Source organism: Quercus lobata, chromosome 1, assembly GCF_001633185.2.
Source record: "Quercus lobata isolate SW786 chromosome 1, ValleyOak3.0 Primary Assembly, whole genome shotgun sequence".
NCBI lineage: Eukaryota > Viridiplantae > Streptophyta > Magnoliopsida > Fagales > Fagaceae > Quercus > Quercus lobata.
The window spans coordinates 43,586,315-43,611,700 of record NC_044904.1 but is presented as its reverse complement, the minus strand read 5'-3'; the positions used below and the strand labels follow the sequence as shown (position 1 = coordinate 43,611,700).

Below are 25,386 nucleotides of genomic sequence, written 5' to 3'. Positions count from 1 at the left end.
CCCACCAACTCCTATTCATATTCCCATCCGAAAAGCTAGTGTTTCAGTAATTTCAGCAAACTAGTCGCTAACCCATGCGATGCACGGGAAAACTATTGAAAATAAGATTTTAAAAAGAGAATTTTATTAATTTTAGTTTATATCAAATATTTATTTATGGTAGTTTAAAATATTATTTTAAATCTTCATTTCATTTTATTTTAGTTGGAATAACTTATATAATTAATTGAAATGCTTATAAATAAGAGATGACATTAATAATATACTATATATAGTTAGTGATTATTCAAGATATCATTCAAATATGACAATTTTTTGGTTTTAAAAAAAGAAAAATATTAATGCATCTAAACACAAAATACTATATTGTCCAATAGATATTACAACTTTAAAACTAAAACATGAGTAGTAATTTTTAATGGATTGGGGTAATAGCACAACTTTTAATAGAAAAAAAAAATTTTTTGATTTAAAATTTTTTGGAGTATCACTATAGTAAAAATGCCGAAAGGAAGCAAGAAATTCCACTGAAAAATGCTACAAATACATTTGGGTTTTTTTTTTTTTTTTTTCAATGAGCAGGTACATTACTGTTTAGTAGAGTCTTAATACATGGGGGATACTCCTCCATCCAATACATCATTGTCTAGCAAACCCAGCTAGTTCTTTGCTTCAAATGCTATCTTCTCTGTTGGTCCGTTTGTTCAAGGAGCCACAAGAGAAAAATATATTCCTAATAGAAGAACCAACTACCAAGTAGTCTAACATCATTAAGGATGTGGCCAATGCTCAAATTGGTAGGTCCAGCTAACTTGCCTTTGGTTTCGATTTGACCATAATAGCCAACCTCCACCGCAACTAATACAATCAACTGGATTGGTTAAAACAATTATCAAATACTGGGAGTATAAAAATACAATCAACTGGATTGGTTAAAACAATATATCACATACTGGGAATATAAAAATACAAAACTTGGTATTATGTATATGATACTGTTGAAAGATTTAAATATCATTGCAGGCTTCTTGAATTCCACCCATCACAAAAGCCACGGCTTACATCAAATTGGCCTTTGAAATTTTGATCTCCTTCATCCCCGGAACCTGGAAAATCAAATTTCTGGACTAATTGAAAATTTGTAAATATTTCCAACTATCTTTTAACAATGAAATTATTATATCTTTTCAAGAACAAAAAGGAAAACAAAGACCAAACGTTCTATGTAGCAAATTTGAAACCTATCACCAAGAAAAAGAATTAAACCTATTGGAAATTCATTAATTGGTACCAATGCAAGTAATTGGTACGCTAAAATATATTGATGAGTAGATAATGGTGACGATGAGAGAATAAAACTTTATAGGAAAAAAATAATATGAATAAATTACTTGTGTATGCTTTGAAGTTACTACCATATCTATCAAAATTTTGAGGAGAAAAATAGAATGAAATATATTAATAAAAATAATATATAAATTTTATTATTGATGCAACGATTTCTCTAATGTTAAAGTGAAAAAATAATATTCACTCTCACAACAACTCAAAACATTTACTTAATATATTATATCATCCATACCATCTAGCCACCACTTCCATTCCGGGTGATCATCTCTAACCACCCTCTAAAATTTTGTGGTTGCCTATGTTTCCTGCCCAACACAAAATTCTACTCCCCACCTTTAAACAAAACTTCACAACTTCGCAAATAATTCTTGTCACATTTAGAGATCTCAAACCAACAATTTTCATTGTAGAAACCAAAATTCACACTCAGTAGTTCCACCACTATAAATTATACAACAAATTGAGCTATAGCAAATATTGGTAACACAAAATCTCATAAAGGATTTAAAAGTATATTCCAAGAGGAAAAAACACAACAAATTTTTAATACAAATAGTTAGAGTCTACCTTTTAATTTGGAGTATGTACATGTTTTCTTAAAGAATATAATCGTGTGAAACTTGAAAGCAAGTTCAAAGAATAGGTGCAACACATAAAAGCCAGTCATTCATTTAAGTTGGAGAAAAAAAATCCATCCTAGTTCAATTGAAAAAGCATAAAAAAAAATGACAATCATGTTTTTACATCACACAAAAAATGACATTGAGAAATAAGGCCAACAAATACATCTCACCCTGATTAAATCAACAACACATCATCACATTCCCTACTTATCTTCCTTCTTACCACTCTCCATGTATTATGACTTCTAGAACAACAACAAAAAATCACTTACAAATTTTATCAAACGGCTTGTGTACATGTAAGAAAAAAAAAACTTAATGAAAAGAGAGAATTTTAAAAAGAAAAGAGAGTACCATGTTGCAGCAACACCAGCATCAATATAACCAAGGGTTATTTTTTCTCTCAAGAAAAGAGAGTACCATGTTGCAGCAACACCAGCATCTAAGCATTCTATCAAACACATGTTCAGCAATCTCAAACAACTATACTAACCAACCCCAACCTTCAAAAAAAATTCCCACGAAATCCAAAATAGTGGCAGCCCCAACATAACATTCCATAGGCTATCATATAATAAGATCCAGAGATTATAATAATTTATAAAAAGGGAAAACCAATGTAAATGAAGATGACAGTAACACTATATATCAAACCAAAACAAACCCAAAATTGAAATCAAATAGAAGAATCCCAAGAAACAAAAATCCAATAAAAATTGCATAACCAAAAAAAGGGAAAAAGAAAATCCAAACCAATGTAAAATGAAGATGAGAAAAACACTATATATCAACTAAAACAAACCCAGAATTAAAACCAAATAGAAGAATCCCAAGAAACCAAAAATCCAATAAAAATTGCATACAAAAAAAACGGAAAAAGAAAATCTAATTACAAAAATTTTGTGATTCTTCTTTGCCATAGATTTGACAACAAAGTAAGAAGAAGAAAACGTGGAAATCTGCAAAGAAAAAAAAAAAAAAAACTTAAATCCAGAGCAACCCGCAACCCACAACCACAAACCAACAAAAATTCCATGAAAACAAAAACAAAAAAACTTAAATCCAGAGCAACCCACAACCACAAACTAACAAAATTCCATGAACAATTGAAGTGGATAGAAAGAGAGCAATATATAGAAATTAAGGAGAGTAAAAAACATGTTTTAATTACCTCAAAATAAAACATGATGGGCTAGATTGAGCGATGATGGAGAGGCAAAGAGAAATCGATGTAGTGGCGGTGATCCATGGCGGCAGCGGCGGTGGGAGGATTGAGTTTTGGCGTATATTAGAAAACAGAGAGGTTTTGGGGTTTAGACGTGAAGGCTGAAGAGGGAGTTGTAACTTGGATTAGGGTTATAATTTGATAATCTATATATATATATATATATATATATATATATAAATATATTAAGAAGAATTTAAAAAAAAAGAAGAAGAGGTGACGTGAAAGGATTAGGGTTATAATTGATAATCTATATATATATAATATATATTATAATATAACGTTAAGAAAATTTAAAAAAAAAAAAAAAAAAAAAAAAAAGAGGTGACGTGGAAAATTGTGGAGCTAGCAGAGGCTTCGGTTTTATATAAAACATGATGGGCTAGATTGAGCGATGATGGAGAGGCAAAGAGAAATCGATGTAGTGGCGGTGATCCATGGCGGCAGCGGCGGTGGGAGGATTGAGTTTTGGCGTATATTAGAAAACAGAGAGGTTTTGGGGTTTAGACGTGAAGGCTGAAGAGGGAGTTGTAACTTGGATTAGGGTTATAATTTGATAATCTATATATATATATATATATATATATATATAACGTTAAGAAGAATTAAAAAAAAAAATCGTTAAGAAGAATTAAAAAAAAGAAAAGAAAAGAAGAAGAGGTGACGTGAAAGGATTAGGGTTATAATTTGATAATCTATATAAATATAAATATATATATATATATATATAAATATATAACGTTAAGAAGAATTTAAAAAAGAAAAAGAAAAAAAGAAGAAGAGGTGACGTGAAAGGATTAGGGTTATAATTGATAATCTATATATATATATATATATATATAGATTATTTAAGAAGAATTAAAAAAAAAAAAAAAAAAAAAAAAAAGAGGTGACGTGGAAAATTGTGGAGCTAGCAGAGGCTTCGGTTTTATATATATATATAGATTATGAGGAAGAAGAACAATCTTCGAACCTATCAAAGAAATCATCTATTTTTTACCGCATTGGGCGACCCACTTCACATATCTTAGTCTTTGATAGGTTGGGGACACAAGAAGATAACTCTGTTGTTGGCGCTCAAGGCTCTATTTTCACAAGACTCAGTCACTCAACTCCTTCTCAAGTTGGCACTTGAGGATCAGTTCTCACAAGGCTCAGTCATTCAATCCCTTCTCGACTCTCAAAAGATTTAAAGGCAAAACGAGAGCAGAATAAGAGGACAAATTTCCTCCCTAGAGGTGCTAACGATACACTTATTGTTGATCAAGATTCAAATGAGATTCGAAGCTCCATTCCATCTCATATGAAACGTAGAACCATTTGGGAAGTGAATACTAGAGAAGCCTTAACTGTAAAAAGGCGTACAATGGTGACCACAAACCAAGAAGTTGACGATCATGATAAGGATGCTCCACCCATATTTGAAGAAGGCATACACGCTACAGTTGATGAATTGAAGGAAATCAACAATGATACAACTGAAGATGTTTTGAGAACTGGCCCCATCAACGACAAATCCTTGAAATGTTACTATGCTTGAAATTTGAAATGCTCCTTGGTAAGAGCCTAAAACTGCCTACCTCAACACTCAAAAGGCACATGATGTTTTCCCATTACTCTTGAAAGTGTTTATTTAAAAAAAAAAAACCTACTAGGTTGAAAACCTTTTTAAAGGCGACCTAGGCAAAAGTTAGGGTATTAAAAGCTTACTAGGTTGAAAACCATTAAAAGGCAGCCTACGCAAAAGTTAGAGCACAAAAAAAAAAAAAAAAAAAAAAAAAAAAAAAAAAAAAAAAAAAAAAAAAAAAAACAAACAAACAAACAAACAAAAATCCCCTTTTGAACTACGTGTTGACTTGATCCCCTTTCGGGTATGTAAGCAGCTTGGTATCCTTTACTGAGTTCAGTCGCATCCTCAAAAAAAAAAAAATCCCCTTTGAACTATGTGTTAACTTGATCCCCTTTCGGGTACGTAGGCAACTTGGTATCATCTACTGAGTTCAGTCACATCCTCAACTACTTGATAAAAAAACCTTCTTGAACCACGTGATGAATCGATCTCTCTCAAGTGCAACATAGGCAAAACTTGGTATGTCACACTAAGTGCAATCATAGTTTTGGGCGAACATCACTATGAGATAGTCGCTACAAGATGACAATGCTATTGTATGAAGGCTAACATCATTGTAAGACATTGCAACCAAAAGGAATGCAAAGTCACCATGAAAGCAAACATCATTGTGAGAATGTCTCTTGGCAACTCTAAAATGTGCTTTCTCTCTTGTCTTTAAAGTCTAAGTAGTTCTACCTTTCACGTATAAAGTCTTGGTGGTACGTATCTCCTAACATCTTCAAAGACTTGGTGGTATCTCCTTGCATTTTTGAAGTCTGGATTGCAACCCTTCAAAGTCATGTCGTCTTGCATTGTCAAAGTTGGCATTGCATCACCTCTCTTTTGAATTTCATTGCTTTCCTTCTAAGTTGTGTTGCCTTACATCTCTAAAGTTTGCATAGTGCTGCCTCTCATCTTCAAAGACTTGGTGGTATCTCCTTGCATTTTCAAAAACTCGGTGGCACCTCTTTGCATCTCTAAAGTTTGGACTGAATTGCCTCTTTGTTGAGTTGAATCACCTCAAATGCTCAAAGTTTTGGTGTCATCTTCTCACATATTTAAACTTTGACTAGTGTCACCCCATATCTCTAAAGTCTGGTACTCATCATTTTATACCTTTAAAAACTATCATAGCAAGAAGCCAAGCACATCCATTGCAAAGATGCCAAAGCACGTCCTTAGATTGTTGCATCAACAATTGCTCCATTGCAAAGATACCAATGCACATCCTTGCATGGACAAACTCCATCTTCAAGATTGTCTTTGTCTTCAAGGCAATCTTTGTCTTCAAGGCCTTGCATCAACAATCTTGATCTTCAACATTGTCTTCATCTTCAAGGCAAGTCTTTGTCCTCAAGACTGTCTTCATTTTCAAGATGCAATCTTCGTCTTCAAGGTCTTGTATAGATCATCTTCAAGGAAGTGTTCGTATCCAAGATAGACTTCGTTGTCAAGATTGTCTTCGTCTTCAAGGAAGTCTTCATATCACAGATAGACTTCTTCAAGGAAGTCTTCGTATCACAAATAGACTTCGTTGTCAAGATTGTCTTCGTCTGCAAGGAAGTCTTCGTATCACAGATAGACTTCGTTGTCAAGATTGTCTTCGTCTCCAAGGAAGTCTTCGTATCACAGATAGACTTCGTTGTCAAGATTTTCTTCGTCTTCAAGGAAGTCTTCGTATCACAGATAGACTTCCTTGTCAAGATTTTCTTCGTCTCCAAGGAAGTCTTCGTATCACAGATAGACTTCGTTGTCAAGATTGTCTTCGTCTCAAGGAAGTCTTCGTATCACAAATAGACTTCGTTTTCAAGATTGTCGTCGAGGTCGTTGTCTTGGTAGCTACTGGGCTTGAGGACTATTTGGCTTGAGGAACAAAATAAACTATTGCAAGTTCTTCGTAGTGCCACTAAGTCATCATATTACCTATTCTAAATGGAGGTGGAACAATACAAAACACTTGCAAGAAAAGAAATTCACAAGTAAGAAAAGTGTTGATCAAGAATGTACCTCCAAAGTTTTGCGTGGTTGAACTCTTGCAAAACTTAACGCCAAATCCTTAAAGATGGATCTGCTGCATGCAAAGAAAATCATCAAATAGTGAAGATTATATGAAGAAACTATTGTACATTGAATCTGTCGAACTAAATATCATACATATGTGATATTAGTTTAGAAAGGTCAATTAACATCCGTTTAGATCCGATAAATTAAAATGATCAATGCAGGACCACTACGTTGTTCATTATGGGCCACACGCTTCCTTTGAATCAAAAGAATTATTATACCTGATGGAGGAAAAGTCTCTGCTTCCTGTACTTAGGTACTAGTAATTATTACTAGTGGCGTGGATGACTTCGAGAAGGTTGAAATCAAATCTGCACCAGCAAACATGAGTCAATACATTTGAGAGCATATAGAGAAAAGAGAAGAAAATAGAATTTAAAAAAAAAAAAAAAAAAATCTTATGCCTTCTTCAAGAATTGTTTTTGAGATTTCTGAACTTACGCACTATAAAAAAAATTGTGAATTCTGTGTGGCTCAGGCTATCCTTTTATAGTGCTGGTTAGAGAGAGTTTAATTGCAACTAAAACTAATTCAGTCAAGACTAGATTAACCAGGAAAAGAAGTCAAAATAAAGAAGAATTCTTGTATGAAGGAAGAGTTTAAATGGGAGAAGAAGTCTTGAGTTGCGATAAGAAAGAAGTTTTCCGCTTACTGTTATCTACTGAAGTTCAAGTTTAAATGGGATTCTTTGAAATATAAGAGTTCAAATCCTTGTTCAGTTTGGACTTTGTCTCAAACGGTTGAGGTTGCCTCCTTAATTCTTATTAGAAGTCCTCTCGTCATAATTTGACTATGAAAAGAAGTCCACCTCGGGTAGAAGACGATCCAATGTCCATTAATTATTAATGTTCACGTGGAGCTATTGGGAATTGATGTTCACGTGGAGCTTCTGGGAAAAGTGTGTGGATCCGTAGCCAAGGCATCTGAATGTGGCCACTTCCACGTTTGAATTCTTTCCAAACAATTCCTATTTGAATAAGAACTCTATTTTGATTGCACTCGCTTTGAAGAGGCCAAGTGATAATACTATCATCACATTAAAACTCCTTGAAGTGTGGGTTATCAAGTCACTCTCCTGTTCGGATTTACCCAACTTACGGACTCCACCTTGCTAAATGTTGGTCACACGATTCCAAGGAAGAAGCATGGTATCAGACACTCTGGAATAATGTACATGGGGAACTTCCTATCATATTGGAAATTATATGGGTTCTAAATTAAGTTTGCTTGCAAATTTTCAAGATTGAAAAAAAAATATATATATATATATATATAAATATATATATATATATATATATATATATTTATATGAAAGGTTTTGAAGATAATAGCATCAACGCGTGAAGTTGTTGAGACTTGACCATTTTCCACACCTATAATTGTGTACATGTCCAACTCTCGAGGGGGCATTTGTAAGAGGCAAAATTTTAAGCCAATTATAAAATGCCACATCAAAGTTTAGTGGCAAATTCTAAATTAATGTCATTAAATTAATTAAATTAGATAATGACATGTGTCATCCAAATTGGCATCACATTGACATATCAAAATTTGCCATGTGTCATTTGGCCCACAAGATAAAGATAAATTTCCTATTCAAAATTTATGGGTAATTATCTTTATTAAAATAAATAAATAAATAAAATAGAGATGAATTTTCTATTCAAAATTGGTAGATAATTATCTTTATTAAATAAATTAAACAGAGATAATTATTTATCTTTGTTGATTATTATCTTTATCAAAATATGATTTTTATCAAAATAGATAAATAGAGATAATTATCTCTAAGAAGAATTTGGACCAATCAAAAGTCTGCTACATACTTTCAAGCATATCAATTCATAGTGGAGCTTATCCTCTGAAATCACTATAAATAGAGGACACCCCCTCTCATTTTCAAGACCAAGTTTTCATGACGTCAAAACTCTGGAGAAATTCTATTTCAAGAACACATGAAGAACATTCAAATAAGTTCTTTGAAGTTCAATTGGAATTAAGCTGAAATAGCCTCCATAAACTTCAACAAACCTCAAATCCTTGAAGCTCAATGGATCAAGCCTCTAAAGCCCCAAAGAACTTCAACCTAAAAGCCTTCATATTCAAAGACTTGAAGAACAATAAATCTCTAATAAGCTTGAAGCTAGAGATTTGTTGTGGAGACCGTTCAATCCATTTTTCAACTAAAGTCAAGAAGATTCCTTGCTCGAGTCAAGTTCAATGAAGATAAAATCAGAGGGTATTCTTTTGTAAAAGAATTGAGATAGAGATTGTACTCGTTATTCATCAATACAAATTATTATTTGCAAACCATATTTCTTTTCAATTGTTTAATTTTCTACAATTGGAAAAAATTTGTGTTTACAATCTCATAAGGATGGTTGATGGGTTTGAACTCCCATCTCTTTTTGATGAAGCACCTATAGGGCTTGAAAGAGATTAAAATTTAATTAAGAGGGTCTTCAAAAAAAAAACTTTTTTAATGAACCTTACAATGTTTCAACTCTTTATTTTATTACCATTTAAATTCCAACATTTTATTTTATTGCCATTTAAATTTCAGCACTTTATTTTATTGTTATTTAAATTCCAGCTTTTATTTTATTGTTATTTAAATTTCAGCACCTTATTTTACTTGTCTTTAAGTTCATAGTACTCTTATTATTGTTGGCCTTTACTTTTCTCATCTATAATGTTGCCATAGATTAACATTGCTTGGGTAAACAATTTATTTGCATGCTTTATAAGGAAATGTCTTTTCCCCAAAAAAAAAAAAAAAAAATCTTTTTCCTTTCCAAAAGTTGTTTTACCAAAATGAAGTCTTTTCAAAAAACAATGCTTTTCCTTTAAATCTTACTTTCTTTCAAAAAAAGTGTTTTTTTCCTCCAAAAATTGCTCTTTTCTTAAAATGCTAAAAAAAAAATTCTTTTCCATTAAATCTGAAAAAACCAAGTTTTAAAAAAAAAGATATTTTCCAAAAAACATAAAAAAATTCTTTTATCACGTTGGACTTTCTTTCAAAAAAAATCTTTCGAATGAGCAAAGTTTCTAAAAAAATACGCCTTTTCATAAAAATTATGGGATTTTTCCGAACCCAAAAAAAAAAAAAAATACATATATATATATATATATTTTAATTAGTAAAACCCATGGGCTTTGTTTTGATCAAAATCCATAAAAATGGTTTTAATGCAAACTCCTTTTTCTCCAACAAAAATTATGGAATTTTTAGTCAAGACTTTTCATAAAAATAAATAAATAAATAAACCATGAAATTTTTCAAAGGAATCTTCCAAACCTTTTTAAGTTATCTACCATTTTTACAAATAAAAATAAATAAAAGTAAAAATTCCAAGACAAAGCTCTTTTCTTCAAATCATTTCATCAAAAAATCATAGGGTTTTTCAAAGTTAAAGCGTCTTTTCTAAAAAATTAACCCATGAATCTTTATCTTTTATCTTTCTAAAACTAACATGTTTTTACCAAAAATTATTTTTCTTTAGAAACTTTAAGTCCTCCAAATTTTCAGCTTCCCCCTAAAAAAATGGCATTTTCAAAAGAACTCTTTTTAAAAAATATATATAATAAGTGAAAACTCTTTTCTTTCTTTTTTTTTTTAATCGTAGACTTTGCTTGTTCAAAAGAGATTTTTCTTTTTAAAAAAAAAATGTTTTTTAAAAATATATATATATATATATATATATTCTTTTAAAAATAATTAAAAATTTTCAAAAAAAAATGTATCTTTTCCAAACTTTCGGTTCAAAAATAAAATAGAGTTAACATTATAAAATTTACTCATGCATTGTAATTTAAAACTTTTCCTTAGAATAGCATGTCTATGGATTTGTGCCTATGGTTCAATCTCCATTGAACTCATACACACCCATCAAGCTTACATAGCCCATTTCTTTGCTTTGGCACTAACATATTTTTTCACTGTCATTTTTATTTGCATGGTAAAAATGAGAAATTGTGGATGATAGTAAGGTGCTACTCTTCCAACCCCCTCTCTTAGTCTTGCAATTTATTTTATGCATAGTATCTAGTATTCACATGCTATCTACCTAGTAAATACTCGCATGCTATTGTATATTATATCTTTCATTGCATGCTTCCTCACATGCTACCTATGTATATATCTCAGATTCTTTGATTGTAAATACTCTATGACATTAATATTCACATGGTATTTTATAAGTAAATAAATACTCACATGTATATACATATGGATTGTTTGCAAAAAAAAAAATCAAAAATAAAAATGCCAAGTATCTCATTTCTTCATTTAAAAAAAATGATGTTTATCTTATCAAAAAAAAATAAAAAAGATGATGTTTGAATTAAATTAAAATAAGGTACTATCTTCAGATAGTCCTTGGGGGGTGCCTAACACCTTCTTTACACGTAACCGAACTTCCGAGTCCAAAATCTTTTGGTTTGCCTTAATTAATAAACCCTTAAAAATTTGTGTAAGGTTGAATTTATTCAACCATCTAATTGGCTTTATTCCATGCCAAATTTGCTTGTAATTCAGCATTTAGTAACCCTGTATTTAGGTGGGTTTGATGTAAGGGTAGTGAGTGAGATAGAGTGAAGATTGCTCAAGAGTGTGCAAGAAAACAGAAACTCGCGGCTGGGCCTCACAGGTGACTCGCGGCTTCAAGCTGCCAGACGCAGCACACGTGCCAAGCATGCTGGAAGGTGAACAATCATGCAAGCTGGAGCACTACAGGACAAAACAGGACAACTAGCCATACGGTTATCTTGCGACTGGATCTCGCGACTTAGTCAAGCCGCGAGCTCAAGCCGCAAGCCGCAAGCCACCCCTGTTTGGTAAAACTTAACGTTTCACATTCCTTTCCCACTCCAGTATAAATACCCCTTTTTACCCACGATTGTGAGAGAGCTTCTAGAGAGAATTTTGAGAGAGAAACCCTAAAGAAAAACAAGATTGATTCACCCACAATCTATACCTTAGAGTCTCTTCAAATTCCTTAACTCTCTTCCTCTCCATTGTCAAATTCTTGAGAGGCATTATACCAGACCTGATTCTCACCATCATCATGACTGTGAGAAAGCTGTTTGGATTTCTAGGAAGCAGTTAGGAAGGAACCAATCTTCATTGGTTGATGCTACGGTCTAGTAGCGGAATCTGGGAAGCTAGAAAAGAAAAAGGTTCGGCGCAACCTCGTTGGAGCAAGAAGCTTGGAGGGCTTAGGTGCACTGGGTAGATTAGGTTTGGAGGGTCTATTGCTGTCCATGTATCCCAACTGTATTTTCTAGTGGATTGTTTACCGCTTGGAGGGCGGCGGAGAGGTTTTACGCCGAGGGCTTCGGTTTCCTCTTCGATAACACATCGCGTGTTGTCTTTGTATTTGCATCTTCCTTCCTCTCTATCTTTGCCTTTTTGTTATCTGCTGTGGATTGTGTTTTGTTTTGGCTTAGATAGTTTTTAACCTATTCCATATTATAGCGTATGTTAAGTTTCCGCACACTAGTTGTTTGACATATTGCTTGAATTGGTTAAGTTATAATTTGGGGGTCTAAACGTTCAAAGGTGTTTATACACGTTTTTCAACTTTCAATTTGGTTTAGTTAATTAGGAAAATTAAAATGAATTAGACCCATAGGTGACCAATCACACCTAATACAAAACCAATAGTTGGTGGTGACTCCTAAAATAAAAATAAGAAAAAAGGATTCACATACCCACAAGAGTTACGTCACTAAGGACCCTATGTGCGACCAAACCCTAAGAAAAAAATAAACTTTTTGGAGTCGTCCACAGAGCTAATCTTAGATGTAAGGTTAAATTTATGTTAATGCAATTGGCAATATTGACTTGTTCATGTAATTATCATGTGAGCAATTTAATCATGACATTATGAACATATGATAATAAGCATGACAATTATAAACACGTGAAAACAATCATGGTAACTATGAACATGTGAAAATAAGCATGGCAATTGAAGAGGGAGAAAATTGGAGGTGATGGATCCACTTAGATGGACTTGACAGTGTGAGACAAATGGGCTAATAGTGAACGGATCCTATGTGAACGGACACAGGGTGGACGAATCAAAAGGCCACGTGGCACTCGACTGGTCATTATGTGGTCTCTAAGAAACCCTAAATGGAAACGATTTGCGTCTCAAGATTAACCCTAGTCCATAGAGTTCCAATATGAATAGAATTCTAACATAAAGAGGATTCAGGAATATATGCACATTAATGGAGATCTTCTCCATAAGGAAAAGACTTGTGACGTAAGCAAAGGAGTTTTATTTTCCACTACTATAAAAACCCGAAGACCCTCAGAAAAAAGTTACGCATAATTCACCCCAGCTCTAGCACTCTAGAGTTGTGAAGAAGTTCTAACTTGACTTTCAGAGGGTATTTGGCCAGCACCACACCGGTGCTCTCTATTAGGCCTTCTCTTTTTGTTGTGCAGGTATTGTTTCGAGCGTGCAAAGGCTGTGTGGCTCACTGGTGATTTTTCGGCATCATCAGTTGGCGCCGTCTATGGGGACATTCGTGATTTTGTAAGCCATATTATCGCCTCCCAGACAAAGAGTTGCATGGTACTTACTCGATGGTGACCACCACCAACAATCAAGGCGACAAATCACAACCCACTGCCCTAGAAAGGCAAGTACAAACCCTCACAACAGCGATGAAGCGTCTCACCAAACAGAATCATGACCGAAAGGAACAGTTGCGCCAGAAAAACGCAATGATGGATACCCAAGAGGAAGACCAAGAAGGCACTAGTGCTAAAAGAAGGAACAAAAAAGGTCAGGAAGGAAGTAATGCCCTGAGCAGGCCAAAGCGATTGGACACGAGCCGGCCATCCGTCACCGATACAGTTTCGCCTCACATAAGTCGCCGAGATGCAGATGATGAAGGAGCGGATGGACTTTATGATTAACGCCCTCAAAGGACAGGTGTCTAGCAACCTCGATACTTAGTCCATCGAACAAATTCACCATTGATTACCTTCGTCACCTCATACCCCCTTCCACAAAAGTTTCGTATGCTGCAGGTGGAAACTTATGATGAATCCAAGGATCCCTTGGATCACCTAAAGTCTTTCAAGACCCTGATACACCTACAAGGGGTACCAGATAAGATCATGTGCAGAGCTTTCCCTACCACGCTGAAGGGATCCGTAAGGATCTAGTTCAGTAGGCTGATGCCCAACTCCATTAGTACCTTCAAGGAGTTAAGTGCCCAATTCGCCTCACACTTCATCGAGGGACACAAGTACAAGAAGTCTACTGCATGCCTAATGAACATTAAGCAGCGGGAGGACGAGACACTAAGGTCCTACATCACCCGCTTTAACAAAAAGGCTCTCTCGATTGATGAAGCTGACGATAAGATACTCGTGGCTGCGTTCACAAACTGACTACGAAAGGGTAAATTCCTATTTTCTTATACAAGAACGACCCAAAAACTAAGTTGGATGTGCTGTACAGGGCAACCAAGTACATGAACGTGGAAGATGCATTGCTAGCCCAAGAAGAGAGGCCTAAAAAGAGAGAAAGACAGGAAGACATACTGTAGGACAGGGGACCAAAGATGGTGAGGACAGGAGAACGACAGGAGGACAAGCACCCAAAACCCCCCATGGGGAAATTCACGAGTTTCACCCCGTTGACTACCCCGATCGACCAAGTCTTGATACAGATTAAGGATGAAGAAGCCTTAACCTTTCCAAGAAAGCTGAAGGGAGACCTTAATAAGAGGTCTTGAGACAAGTATTGCCGATTCCACCGCGACCACAGCCATGACACGGCCGACTGTTACGACTTGAAGGAACAAATTGAAGCCCTTATCCAATAAGGAAAGCTGCAGAGGTTCGTCAGTAAGGACAGAACAAACCCACCCCAAGAGCAGGCTCCTCGAAGAGAGAATGAGCGTCCCAGGCCGCCTATAGGGGAATAAGAATGATTGTAGGAGGCATGACGGCTACTAGGTCATTCAAAAAGGCTAGGAAAACTTACCTCAGGATGGTTCAGAATGTCCAGCTGACAAGTTTTGTACCAAAGATGGCACGGATAGACAACCCCATCATTGGATTCTTGGAAGAAGATGCTCGACATCTTCACCACCCACATGACGATGTAATCGTAGTTAGCATACGAGTTGGAGATTACAATACGCACCGGGTTCTGGTCGACAATGGCAGCTCAACTGACATCCTTTATTACCTAGCATTCCAATAGATGAGGATTGAAAGAGAGCAATTGATTTTGACAAACGCTCCACTTGTTGGATTCGAAGGAACATTGGTGTTCCGTCTTGGGCTAGTCACATTATCAGTGACGGTGGGCAACTACCCCTAACAAATCACCAAGGACGTAACCTTCCTTGTGGTCGACTGCTCATCTGCTTATAACGCCATCATAGGATGACCTACACTCAATTCATGGAAGGCTATAACATCAACCTACCACTTAATGATCAAGCTCCTTACAGATTACAGAGTAAGGGAACTGCATGGAAATTAAGTGGCTGCGCACTACTTAGCTATGACAGAGATGGACGACCACCTCCAGGCCATGAACATAGAAGAAAAATGGACAATAGTGGAGTCGACGGAAGAACTAGAAGAAGTGACCCTTGATGACTCAAGGCCCGAGCGGACGACTAGAATGGATACGTTGGCTAGTCAGCCAGTACGTCAAGCGCTCATGACGTTTCTAAGAGAAAATCAAGACGTATTCGCCTAGAGTCACGAGGACATGCCAGGGATTGGCCCCTCAATCATAGTTCACAAGTTGAATGTGTCGCCCTCATCCTCTCCCGTCCGATAGAAAAAGCGAGTGTTTGCTCAAGAGCGAGACAAAGCCATAGTTGAGGAGGTTCAGAAGTTACTGGAAGAAGATTTCATTCGAGAAGTGTACTACCCTGACTGGTTGGCAAACGTGGTTTTGGTAAAAAAGTCCAACGGAAAGTGGAGGATGTGCGTAGATTTCATGGACCTTAATAGAGCTTGCCCTGAGGATAGTTACCCGCTCCCATGGATAAATACCTTGGTAGACTTAACCGCGAGACACTAGCTTCTGAGTTTCATGGATGCGTTTTTAGGCTACAACCAGATCAAAATGGAGGAGGCTGATCAAGAGAAGACTTCTTTTGTCACCAGCCAAGGACTTTTTTGCTACAAAGTGATGCCATTTGGACTTAAGAACACGGGGGCAACGTACCAGAGATTAATGAAAAGATTTTTGTACACCAGATTAGGAGGAATGTGCAAGTTTATGTAGACGACATGCTGGTGAAAAGTTTTGCAAAAGGACGATCACTTGAGCGATCTCCAAGAGACCTTCGACACCCTCCGGGCGTACAACATGAAATTAAATCTGAATATGTGTGCGTTCGGGGTTACTGCAGGGAAGTTCTTGGGATTCATGGTATCTCAAAGGGGTATTGAGGTCAGTCCAGAGAAAATACGGGCTATAGTGGAGCTGAATGGCAAAATAGCAGCACTAAACAGGTTCGTCTCGAGGGCGACGAATAAATGCCTACCCTTCTTCTACACATTGAAAAGATCATTTGAGTGGACAGATGAGTGCCAGCAAGCGTTTGAAAATCTAAAGTTGTATCTTTCATCTCCTCCATTACTCAGCCCATCCAAGTTAGGGGAAGAGCTTTCTCTATACTTAGCCATCTCGCAAGCCACTGTCAGCACAGCTTTGGTAAGAGAAGAGGATGGGTTTACTTTACAAGCCGAGCATTTTGAGGAGCAGAAGAAAGGTACCCACAGATGGAAAAGCTAGCTTTCGCATTGGTGACCACGGCACGAAAACTGAAGCTGTATTTTCAGGCATATACTATTGTTGTCCTAATGGATAAGCCTTTGAGAAGAGCTATGAGTAGCCCCGAGGCTACGGGACGGATGGTGTTATGGGCAATCGAGCTCAGTGAGTTTGATATATAGTACTGTCCATGCCCAGCTATAAAGGGACAGGTGGTGGCTGACTTCATTGCCGAATTCACCCTCATGGAAAGCTAGAGGGTAGAAGAGATCCCGCAGTGGAGCATCCACACGGACGGATCCTCCAATAAGCAAGCAAGAGGTGTCAGCGTGGTACTCCACACTTTGGAGGGAGATAGGATCGATTGTATGATCCGCCTGGACTTTCCTACGACTAATAACGAAGCAGAATACGAAGCTTTGATTGTAGGACTGGACCTCGCAAAAGCAGCAGGGGCTAAAAACATGATTGTACACTACGATTCCCAAGTCGTAACCAATCAGGTTAATGGTAGCTACGAGTGCAAGAATGAAAGGATGAATAAGTACCTCGAGGAGGTGAAGGGTTGAATTGGCAACCTCCAAGTCAAATTCTTCCAAATCCCAAAGGAGGAGAACGAGTGTGCCGATCAACTGGCTAAGGCTGCCTCAACCAAACACATGCTCGTCCCCAATCAGGTATTATCTTTCGTCCAAGTCTCATCACTTATAGATGATGGTGCGAATATGCAGGAGATAGGTTCTAAAAGCAATTGGACCACGCCATTAGTCTCCTACCTAAGGAATGGCATGCTGCCGAACGAGAAGGATGCTGCGAGGAAACTGAAGGTCCAAGCATCCCGATTTGTTCTAATAAAGGACGTCTTATACAAAAGAGGCTTCTCCCGCCCGTACCTAAGGTGTTTAGGTCCCGAGCAAGCAGAGTACGTCATAAGAGAAGTTCACGAGGGGATCTGCGGAAACCACTCGGGAGCACGATCATTAGTGCACAAGTTGATTCGAGCGGGATACTACTAGCCCATCATGCAGAAGGACACGCAAGCTTATGTCAAAGCCTGCGACAAGTGTCAAAGGTTCAGCAACGCCATTAGACAACCATTCGAGGAACTCACCCCTATGACGGCCCCATGACCATTCGCTTAATAGGGGTTAGATGTCATGGGTCCCTTCCCAACAGCGATCAAGCAGTTGAAGTTCCTGGTAGTCGACATCGATTACTTCATGAAATGGGTAGAACCAGAAGCCTTAGCCACTATTACGGAAAATAATATTTGGAGTTTTGTCTGGAAGAACATTATTTGTAGATATGGGATACATAGGTGCTTGTCTCAGACAATGGAAAGTAGTTCGACAACAGTGCATTCAGAGACTTCTATTTGAAACTAGGAATCAAGAACCACTACTCGTCGCCCGCCCACCCACAAGCCAATGGACAGATTAAAGTTATGAACCGATCTTTGCTCAAGATCATTAAGACTCCGCTCGAGGGGACAAAAAGCATATGGCCGGACAAACTACCAAGTGTTTTATGGGCATAGCAGATAACAGCAAGGACACCTACGGAAGAGACATCATTTCGAATAGCATACAAAAGCGAGGCAATCATCCCAATAGAAGTAGGGTTCACAAGCTACCGAGTGGAGAACTATGACGAGAACAAAAATGATGAAGCTATACGCTTGCAACTTGACCTGGTGGATAAGGTCCGGGCAATAGCTGAGCAAAGGTTGGTACAATACCAGAACCTCATGGCGAAGCACTATAACTCCAAAGTCAGACACAGAGACTTCTAGGTCGGAGATCTTGTTTAGGAAGGTAATGGACGCTGCTAAAGATCCTACTCAAGAAAAGCTCGGCCCCAATTGGGAAGGACCTTACAGGGTTACATCATGGCAAAGGAAAGGCACCTACCACCTTGAGATGCTAGACAAGCAAAAGTTGCAACATCCATGGAACGCCGAGCACCTACGGAAGTACTACCAGTAGAGATGACAACGTGGAGAGCAACATCCCCCAATTTTCCAGTCTACTTTAATTAATTTTTGTTACATTTCCAGTTTTCCAGTTTACTTTTTAGACAATTTCTCGCTACAATACTTCTTAGGTATCTTTACTTTTTAAGCCCAAGAGGCAGGTATTTTTCTTTAGAGAACTATTTTTCTACGAAACAGGAGTATTCAGATATGATTAGTGAGTTTTTTCTATGAAATTTTATCAATTCCATAAAGTGGATGAATTCATCCAAGAAGGATGAAACAGTATGGAGTCCATACAATGGATGAATTCATCCGTGAAGGACGGAATAACCAGTCCACAAACTAGACGGATTCATCCGTGAAGGATGGAATAACGAAAATCCACAAGATGGACGGTTCATCACAGGAGGGTGAAAATATTATTAGGTCTAACAAGTGGACGGGTCTATTACAAACCCTAATAAAATGGATGGTTCATCCCAGGAGGATGAAATATTCTGAAATCTATAAAAAGGACAAGTTATTATTTAAGTCCTTAAATCGGACAAATTCATCCGAGAAGGATAAAAAATCATTAAGTCCTTAAATCAGACGGACTCATCCGAGAAGGATAAAAAATCATTAAGTCCCTGTAATGGACGGATTCATCCAAGAAAGGTGAATTGTTATCAAGTCCACAAAATAGACGGGGTCATGCAAGTCAAAGTGGACGGCTTCAAGCCCATATTGTGGACGGATCCATCAAAATAGATGACCGTCTACAAGATGGGTATAAAAGCTAGTTAAAATAAAGAAACGTCCACAAGATAGACGGGTTGAACAGAACGAACCCGCTACAATCATGAATAAACTATAAAGCTAGCAGATAAGCATAAAAAGTGGACGGATAAAAGAGTAGAACCATCACAAAGCCCTTGAAGGGAAATGTTTACATACCACCAATGACGGATAAGTTAAAAAGACTGTTCCCCAAATAGTTACAATTCCATAAAAAAGAAAAAAAAAAGATTACTGATGAGGGGATCTGTTTTCAACATTCTCTTGAACAACATTCTCGGGTTAACGGGCATCACCCTTGACGGGCTGGGCTTGGCTTTAAATAGGAGCTGATTCTTCGTCACCAGGAACTACATCATCTGCAAACAGATCCTCCATACTCTTAGAGGCGACGGGCTGAGCAGTAGCTTGGGCCTGGGCATCAATGTTGAATTGAGAAAAGTCAAGGTCAGGATAAGCTTTCTTGGCCTGACGGAAAGCGTCATCAAAGTCGTCCGCATAGGAGGTCCCAAGCTCCTCTAGGAGGGTGTCAGAGTCATGATATTCACGGATCGCTGCCTCCTTTGCCTAACAGAGTTGGTCCTTCTCATCCTTGATCTCTTTCTCTTTATCCTCTAGGACCTTTCTCATCATTTCCATATGTTGCTCAAGTTCTTTCCTGACCTTCTCCGAAGTATCAAATTTCTTCTCCATGCCAAGCTTCCAAGCCTTAAGACCATTCAACTCGTCCTCCATCTCCTTGGCCTTCGCCCTTACACGGTCGAACACCGTCTCATGGTTCAGGCCTCATCCCATCAGTCCTTTCATCATCACCATCACCTGAAAACAAAAGTGGTTACTAACAAAGGTAAGTGGACGGGAAGGATAGGAAATGGATGGACATGACTTACCTGAGCAATACAGAAGAGCCCCGTCTCCCCCATGGCTTATGTAGCATGGTTGCCTAAGTCCTCATAATCTTCGGACATTATGATGGATGAAAGTTTTTCCAAAGCATATTTAGAATCCTCACGAAGACGGATAGGTGGCTTCTCTTGGGTAGTAGACGGGCCCTTCATAAAACCCTTTCCCGCTCCGTGCTTGGCAGGGGTAACCATCTTCTTACCCTTAGCCTCTAGTCCCACGATGGGCTCTAAGTGGTTTTAGGCTTCTTGAGGAGACGATCTTGCTTCTCTGGCAGCTTTATTTTTATGGACGGGTTGGATGAAAACGTCCCTCTAGGGAGTTGACCTCCCTCCTCTTTCTTCTTGGCTGCTTGTTGTTTGATGACGGCCCTCCTCTTGGCGGCATCCATCTCTACAAAGGTGGACGGATACACTTAGCTACATAAGTGAAAATTAAGAAATCAAAACCAAGTATTAGCCATGGACTCACGTTGACGAACTTGAGCGTCGTATCATTGGGAGGCTACTGTTGGTTTTGGCTCGTCACAGTACCAGTGGAGAGTGTCTAGTGTGACCAACTTTGCCCACGTCCTCTCCTCAAGCTTGGTTTTGCTAAAAATCCTTTCCAAAAAACTCCACTCCTCTAGAGAAACTTGTGAGCGGTCCCGAACTGTAAAAGAAGACGGTTAGTGACATATTAATTAAAAACTATAGACCGAATATGGACGGATTCATACCAGACGAAGGTAGTATGCCCCATGTTTTGTTGACAGGCATATGATCAGTGTCACTAGGACGACACATCCATTCGTCACCTTTCATGAAAAAATACTGAATCTTCCAGTTCCTGTTGGAGCCAGGGGTCTCATACACAAGCCTCAACAACGGGCTTCTAGGCACAAAGCTATACATGCCTATTGACTAAGCAATCTCATCTGGATAGTAACAATGAAAGAATTTTTTCACCATCAGCCTCCATGCTCCATCAGACATGGCCCCGTACAAGACCACCCCACCAAGGAAGACCCTCAAGGCATTAAGGGAGATCTGGGTGTCGGCCAAACTTAGATACTGAAGGAGTTAACGATGAAGTGAACTTAGGGGGAATTTGAGCCCTACCTTCAGCATCTGCTCATAGACCCCGACGCCCTCAACACTCTCGTAGTAACACTTTTATGACATGTAGGGTAGACTGAGGGGTACGTTGACGGGGATTTGGTACTCTCCCTAAGTGTTTTAAAGTGAGATTCTTTAATTGTAGAGGTAAAGTCATTGACCATCCATATGGGTAACATGATGAACTCCCTAAGTCCATTAGGACCCACGACAAATTGAACTGGGGGGCTCAGCATCATCTAGGCCTTCACTAGAGTCATCCTCTGGCCTTTCCGTCTCAAAACCCTCATCCCTTGAGGTAGGAGAACTAGCTGACAGACTCCTTTCTTCACTCGAACTATTAGGGCCTTTGTGACTTGACGGGTAAAATTCATCGTAGCCCACCCCGTCGCGGACAAACAACTAGTTACTCGACACACTAGACATGACCTACACATGACGGTAAATCCTAAGACTTTGACGGGTCTATAATGGATGACGGTAGTACAAATTCTAGAGAAATAAAAAGTGCATAAAAATTTTTAAGTAGAGGGAAAAGAATGCTTACCAAGTTGAAGTTGGACGGTAAAGAGGCGTTGATGACGGATGCAACAGTTGAACGGTACATTCGTCTGACAATGATGACGGGTGTGCTCTGATCATAGATTTAGTAGAAAGTAAAGGAATGAGAGGAAGAGAGTTTGGTTTATTTAGATGGAATAACACGGAAGACGAAGGGACGCTTCGATCCAAGTGAGCGACCATTCAGTAAACGCCACGTGTCATTTGCCATTAATGATCTTACGCTAGCCTGTCAAGGCTAAAGGTGTTCCTCAAGAGGCTAGATTGAACTGTAATCCCACGGATCCTTCCACTCAGAGATCACGTACCCATGGGGTGAGGGGACAACTAAAGAGGGAGAAAATTGGAGGTGACGGATCCACTTAAATGGACTTAATAGTGCGAGGCAAATGGGCTAATAGTGAACAGATCCTATGTGAACAGACACAGAGTAGACAAATCAAAAGGCCACGTGGCACTCGACTGGTCATTATGTGGTCTCCAAGAAACCCTAAATGGAAACGACTTGCATCTCAAGATTAACCCTAGTCCATAGAGTCCCAATATGAATAGAATTCTAACATGAAGAGGATTCTGGAATATACGCGCATTAATGGAGATCTTCTCCATAAGGAAAAGACTTGTGATGCAAGCAAAGGAGTTTGATTCTACAATACTATAAAACCTGAAGACCCTTAGAAAAAATGTACGCATAATTCAATCCAACTCTGGCACTCTAGAGTTGTGAAGAAGTTTTAACTTGACCTTCGGAGGGTATTTGGCCATTACCACACCGGTGCTCTCTGTTAGATCTTCTCTTTTTGTTGTGCAGGTATTGTTTCGGACGTGCAAAGGCTGTGTGGCTCATTGGTGATTTTTGGTCATCATTAGCAATGACAAAGACAAATATATTATATAACAAAAATGCAGAAATAAACTAATATACCTGCATGAATTAAAGAAGAAATGAAAAGGGAATCTCTAAGGAGGGAGCAATAACAATGGAGAAAAGCTTGAAGAGGAATGTCTTCTGAAAATTCTAATCTAAAGGTCAGAAATTTTGGTAGAGCTTCAAGAGTCTCTTCGACATTAAAGGGAATTAAGGGTACTGAAATAATGAGAGTTTCCCTCTATTTATAGAGGAGTTTGGGACTTTAAAAAAAAAAAAAAAAAAAAGTGTCTCTGCCTAGAAAAGAAGTAAACACGAATTGGGTAGATTCTATCTTCAAAAAATGGATTTAGATAAGATTAAAATTAGAAAAAAGGACCAAAAAAGAATATTCTAAAGATTGTGCCAAAAGTGATGATTGGCACTCCTGAAGTGTTGAATTGGCACTTCGGCACTCTTTCTTAGTATTTTTTTGGGTCGATTTTGACACCTTTTCAACGTTTTTCTGGGTTTGAAAATTTATTTGGACGTGTTTTGAGCTTGTTTTCATGATATACCTTATTTCGAAGTGATAATTAGGCTTTTAATATAATTATCTTCATGATAATTACTTTAAAAATCAAATTATCAGTCCAAAATTAATATTTATCACTTACTTATTTTAATCTCATGCACCAAATGACATTTTAAGAAAAAGACTTAACCAATTACCAAAATTCATTTAATTATTTTTAATTAATAACCAATTAAATTTCAATTAATCAAGTGTGATACGTCTTAGCCAATTAAATGCATGTGGACCATTGAAAATTGATCTAGCAATATTTTTCAATCCGACCATCTGATTAAGAAACCAAACATATTGTTGTGATCAATAAAACCTCAAGGTCATTTCCATGCCATGTGATGAATGAGTTATTGACTAAAATATAACCATAATTTTTGGGTAAACAAAATGACCATTTTGCTCTCTTCTGGGATTAAATTATCGGTGCGAAATGAGATGCCTACAACATTCACACATAAACACATCACCAAAGCACCCAATGTGAAAACTGGAAGAAGAAGAATTGAGAAGAACTTAGTATTCAAAGCTTGACATACTTCTCCTTTGGTCGTTTTCGAGCGTCCACAGAGCCTGGATTCCTTAATAAAAGATGACATTAAGGTTTAAGACTAATATGTGAAGCATTAGAGATATGGGCCATGAACAAGATTTGAGCCTTGAGCTTATCATGTGAAGTACCAAAAAAGTGGGCCATGAGCCCATTCTTGATTGAGAAAGTTGAAACCTTTGGCCCAATTCGTGAGGTTGAGAAATGATGTGGGCTTTTGAGTCCATTTCATGACATAGAGAAAGTGATGATATGGATTTTTTTTTTTTTTTTTTTTTTTTTTTTGAGAAGATAGTAAGAAAATTCAATCCGCGTAGTTGTATAAAATCGGGACCATTTTGAGCTTGAAAGATATCAAACCAAAAATATATTATTTCTCGCTTAATAATAGACGTGTCATTAATGCCCCGCGGCATTAAAATAGTGTTTTTTTTTTTTTTTTTTTAAAAGCGCTATGTAACTTTGTTGGAAAATATCATGAGAACATCAATATCACCATCATTACCACTTAATTCAACATAAACTAATGTTTTTTGAAATATATGACAAACAAAGTTAAATGTACACATTAATTATCAATAAAACAAAACATATTAGTCCATCAAATTTATAAAACCCCATCAACTTGGAGGGGCAAATGTAGTAGCTTACTCCTTTGAAAACTTTTATCAATATAGTTATAAAACCATGACACGTGATTATATAAGATGTAAGAGCATTCACATAAAGGCTCTTAAAACTATTAAATTACTATTTTAGCACCAAAAACTCTAAAACACCCACTACATCAAAGTTGCTAAATCTAAAAAAAATTTAGCTTCTAGCTATAGTAAACTGCCGTGTTAAGGTCATATTTACTATGTATTGGCTTATCCTTTGATAAAATACACTTTACTTGTATTTAGGTAGATCTAAGTTGAGTTTAATGTATCAACAAGTATGTGAAGTTTACTTTACAAGTGGCATCATTAAAGATATGAAAATTGATCCAAGAAACAAGTGAAGAAAAATTGTTTCATTAAAACTTGACACTAGCATCCATGGTTTTAAAAACTAGTACGGTGAAAGAACCGGAAAATGAGCTAATTACCGGTTTTATGGTTGGACCGGGGTCCTACTGATGGTCGAATCGATGATGTCATAAATAATTTAATTATTATTTATTCAAATTATATAAATAATTAATAATTTTTTAATATACTAAACTAGCAGACCAATAGTAATAAATATGTTTCCTTTTAAAAAAAATACAAGTATATAAGTATATAACATCTTTTTAAAGAATTTAACATAATAACATTACAAAACAATCATCCTTAACATGATAAACTTTCAACAAAACCAAATAAATAAGTTCATTAGTCATTATATTTACATCCAAACGGAAAATAGCAAATAAGTTCATTACATCCAAATAACAAATAAGTTTTAAAGTTTCAAACAAAC

At 37.1% G+C, this 25,386-nt stretch overlaps 1 protein-coding gene across 1 annotated transcript; it reads left to right on the top strand.

The window, feature by feature from the left end:
* The first annotated feature begins 16,254 nt into the window (after window positions 1-16,254).
* LOC115954488 lies at window positions 16,255-18,436 on the top strand. The gene is made up of 3 exons (XM_031072351.1): window positions 16,255-16,642; window positions 17,053-17,201; window positions 18,185-18,436. Exons 1-3 carry the CDS (start codon window positions 16,255-16,257, stop codon window positions 18,434-18,436), a joined length of 789 nt encoding a protein of 262 aa, XP_030928211.1.
* The last annotated feature ends 6,950 nt before the right edge of the window (window positions 18,437-25,386 follow it).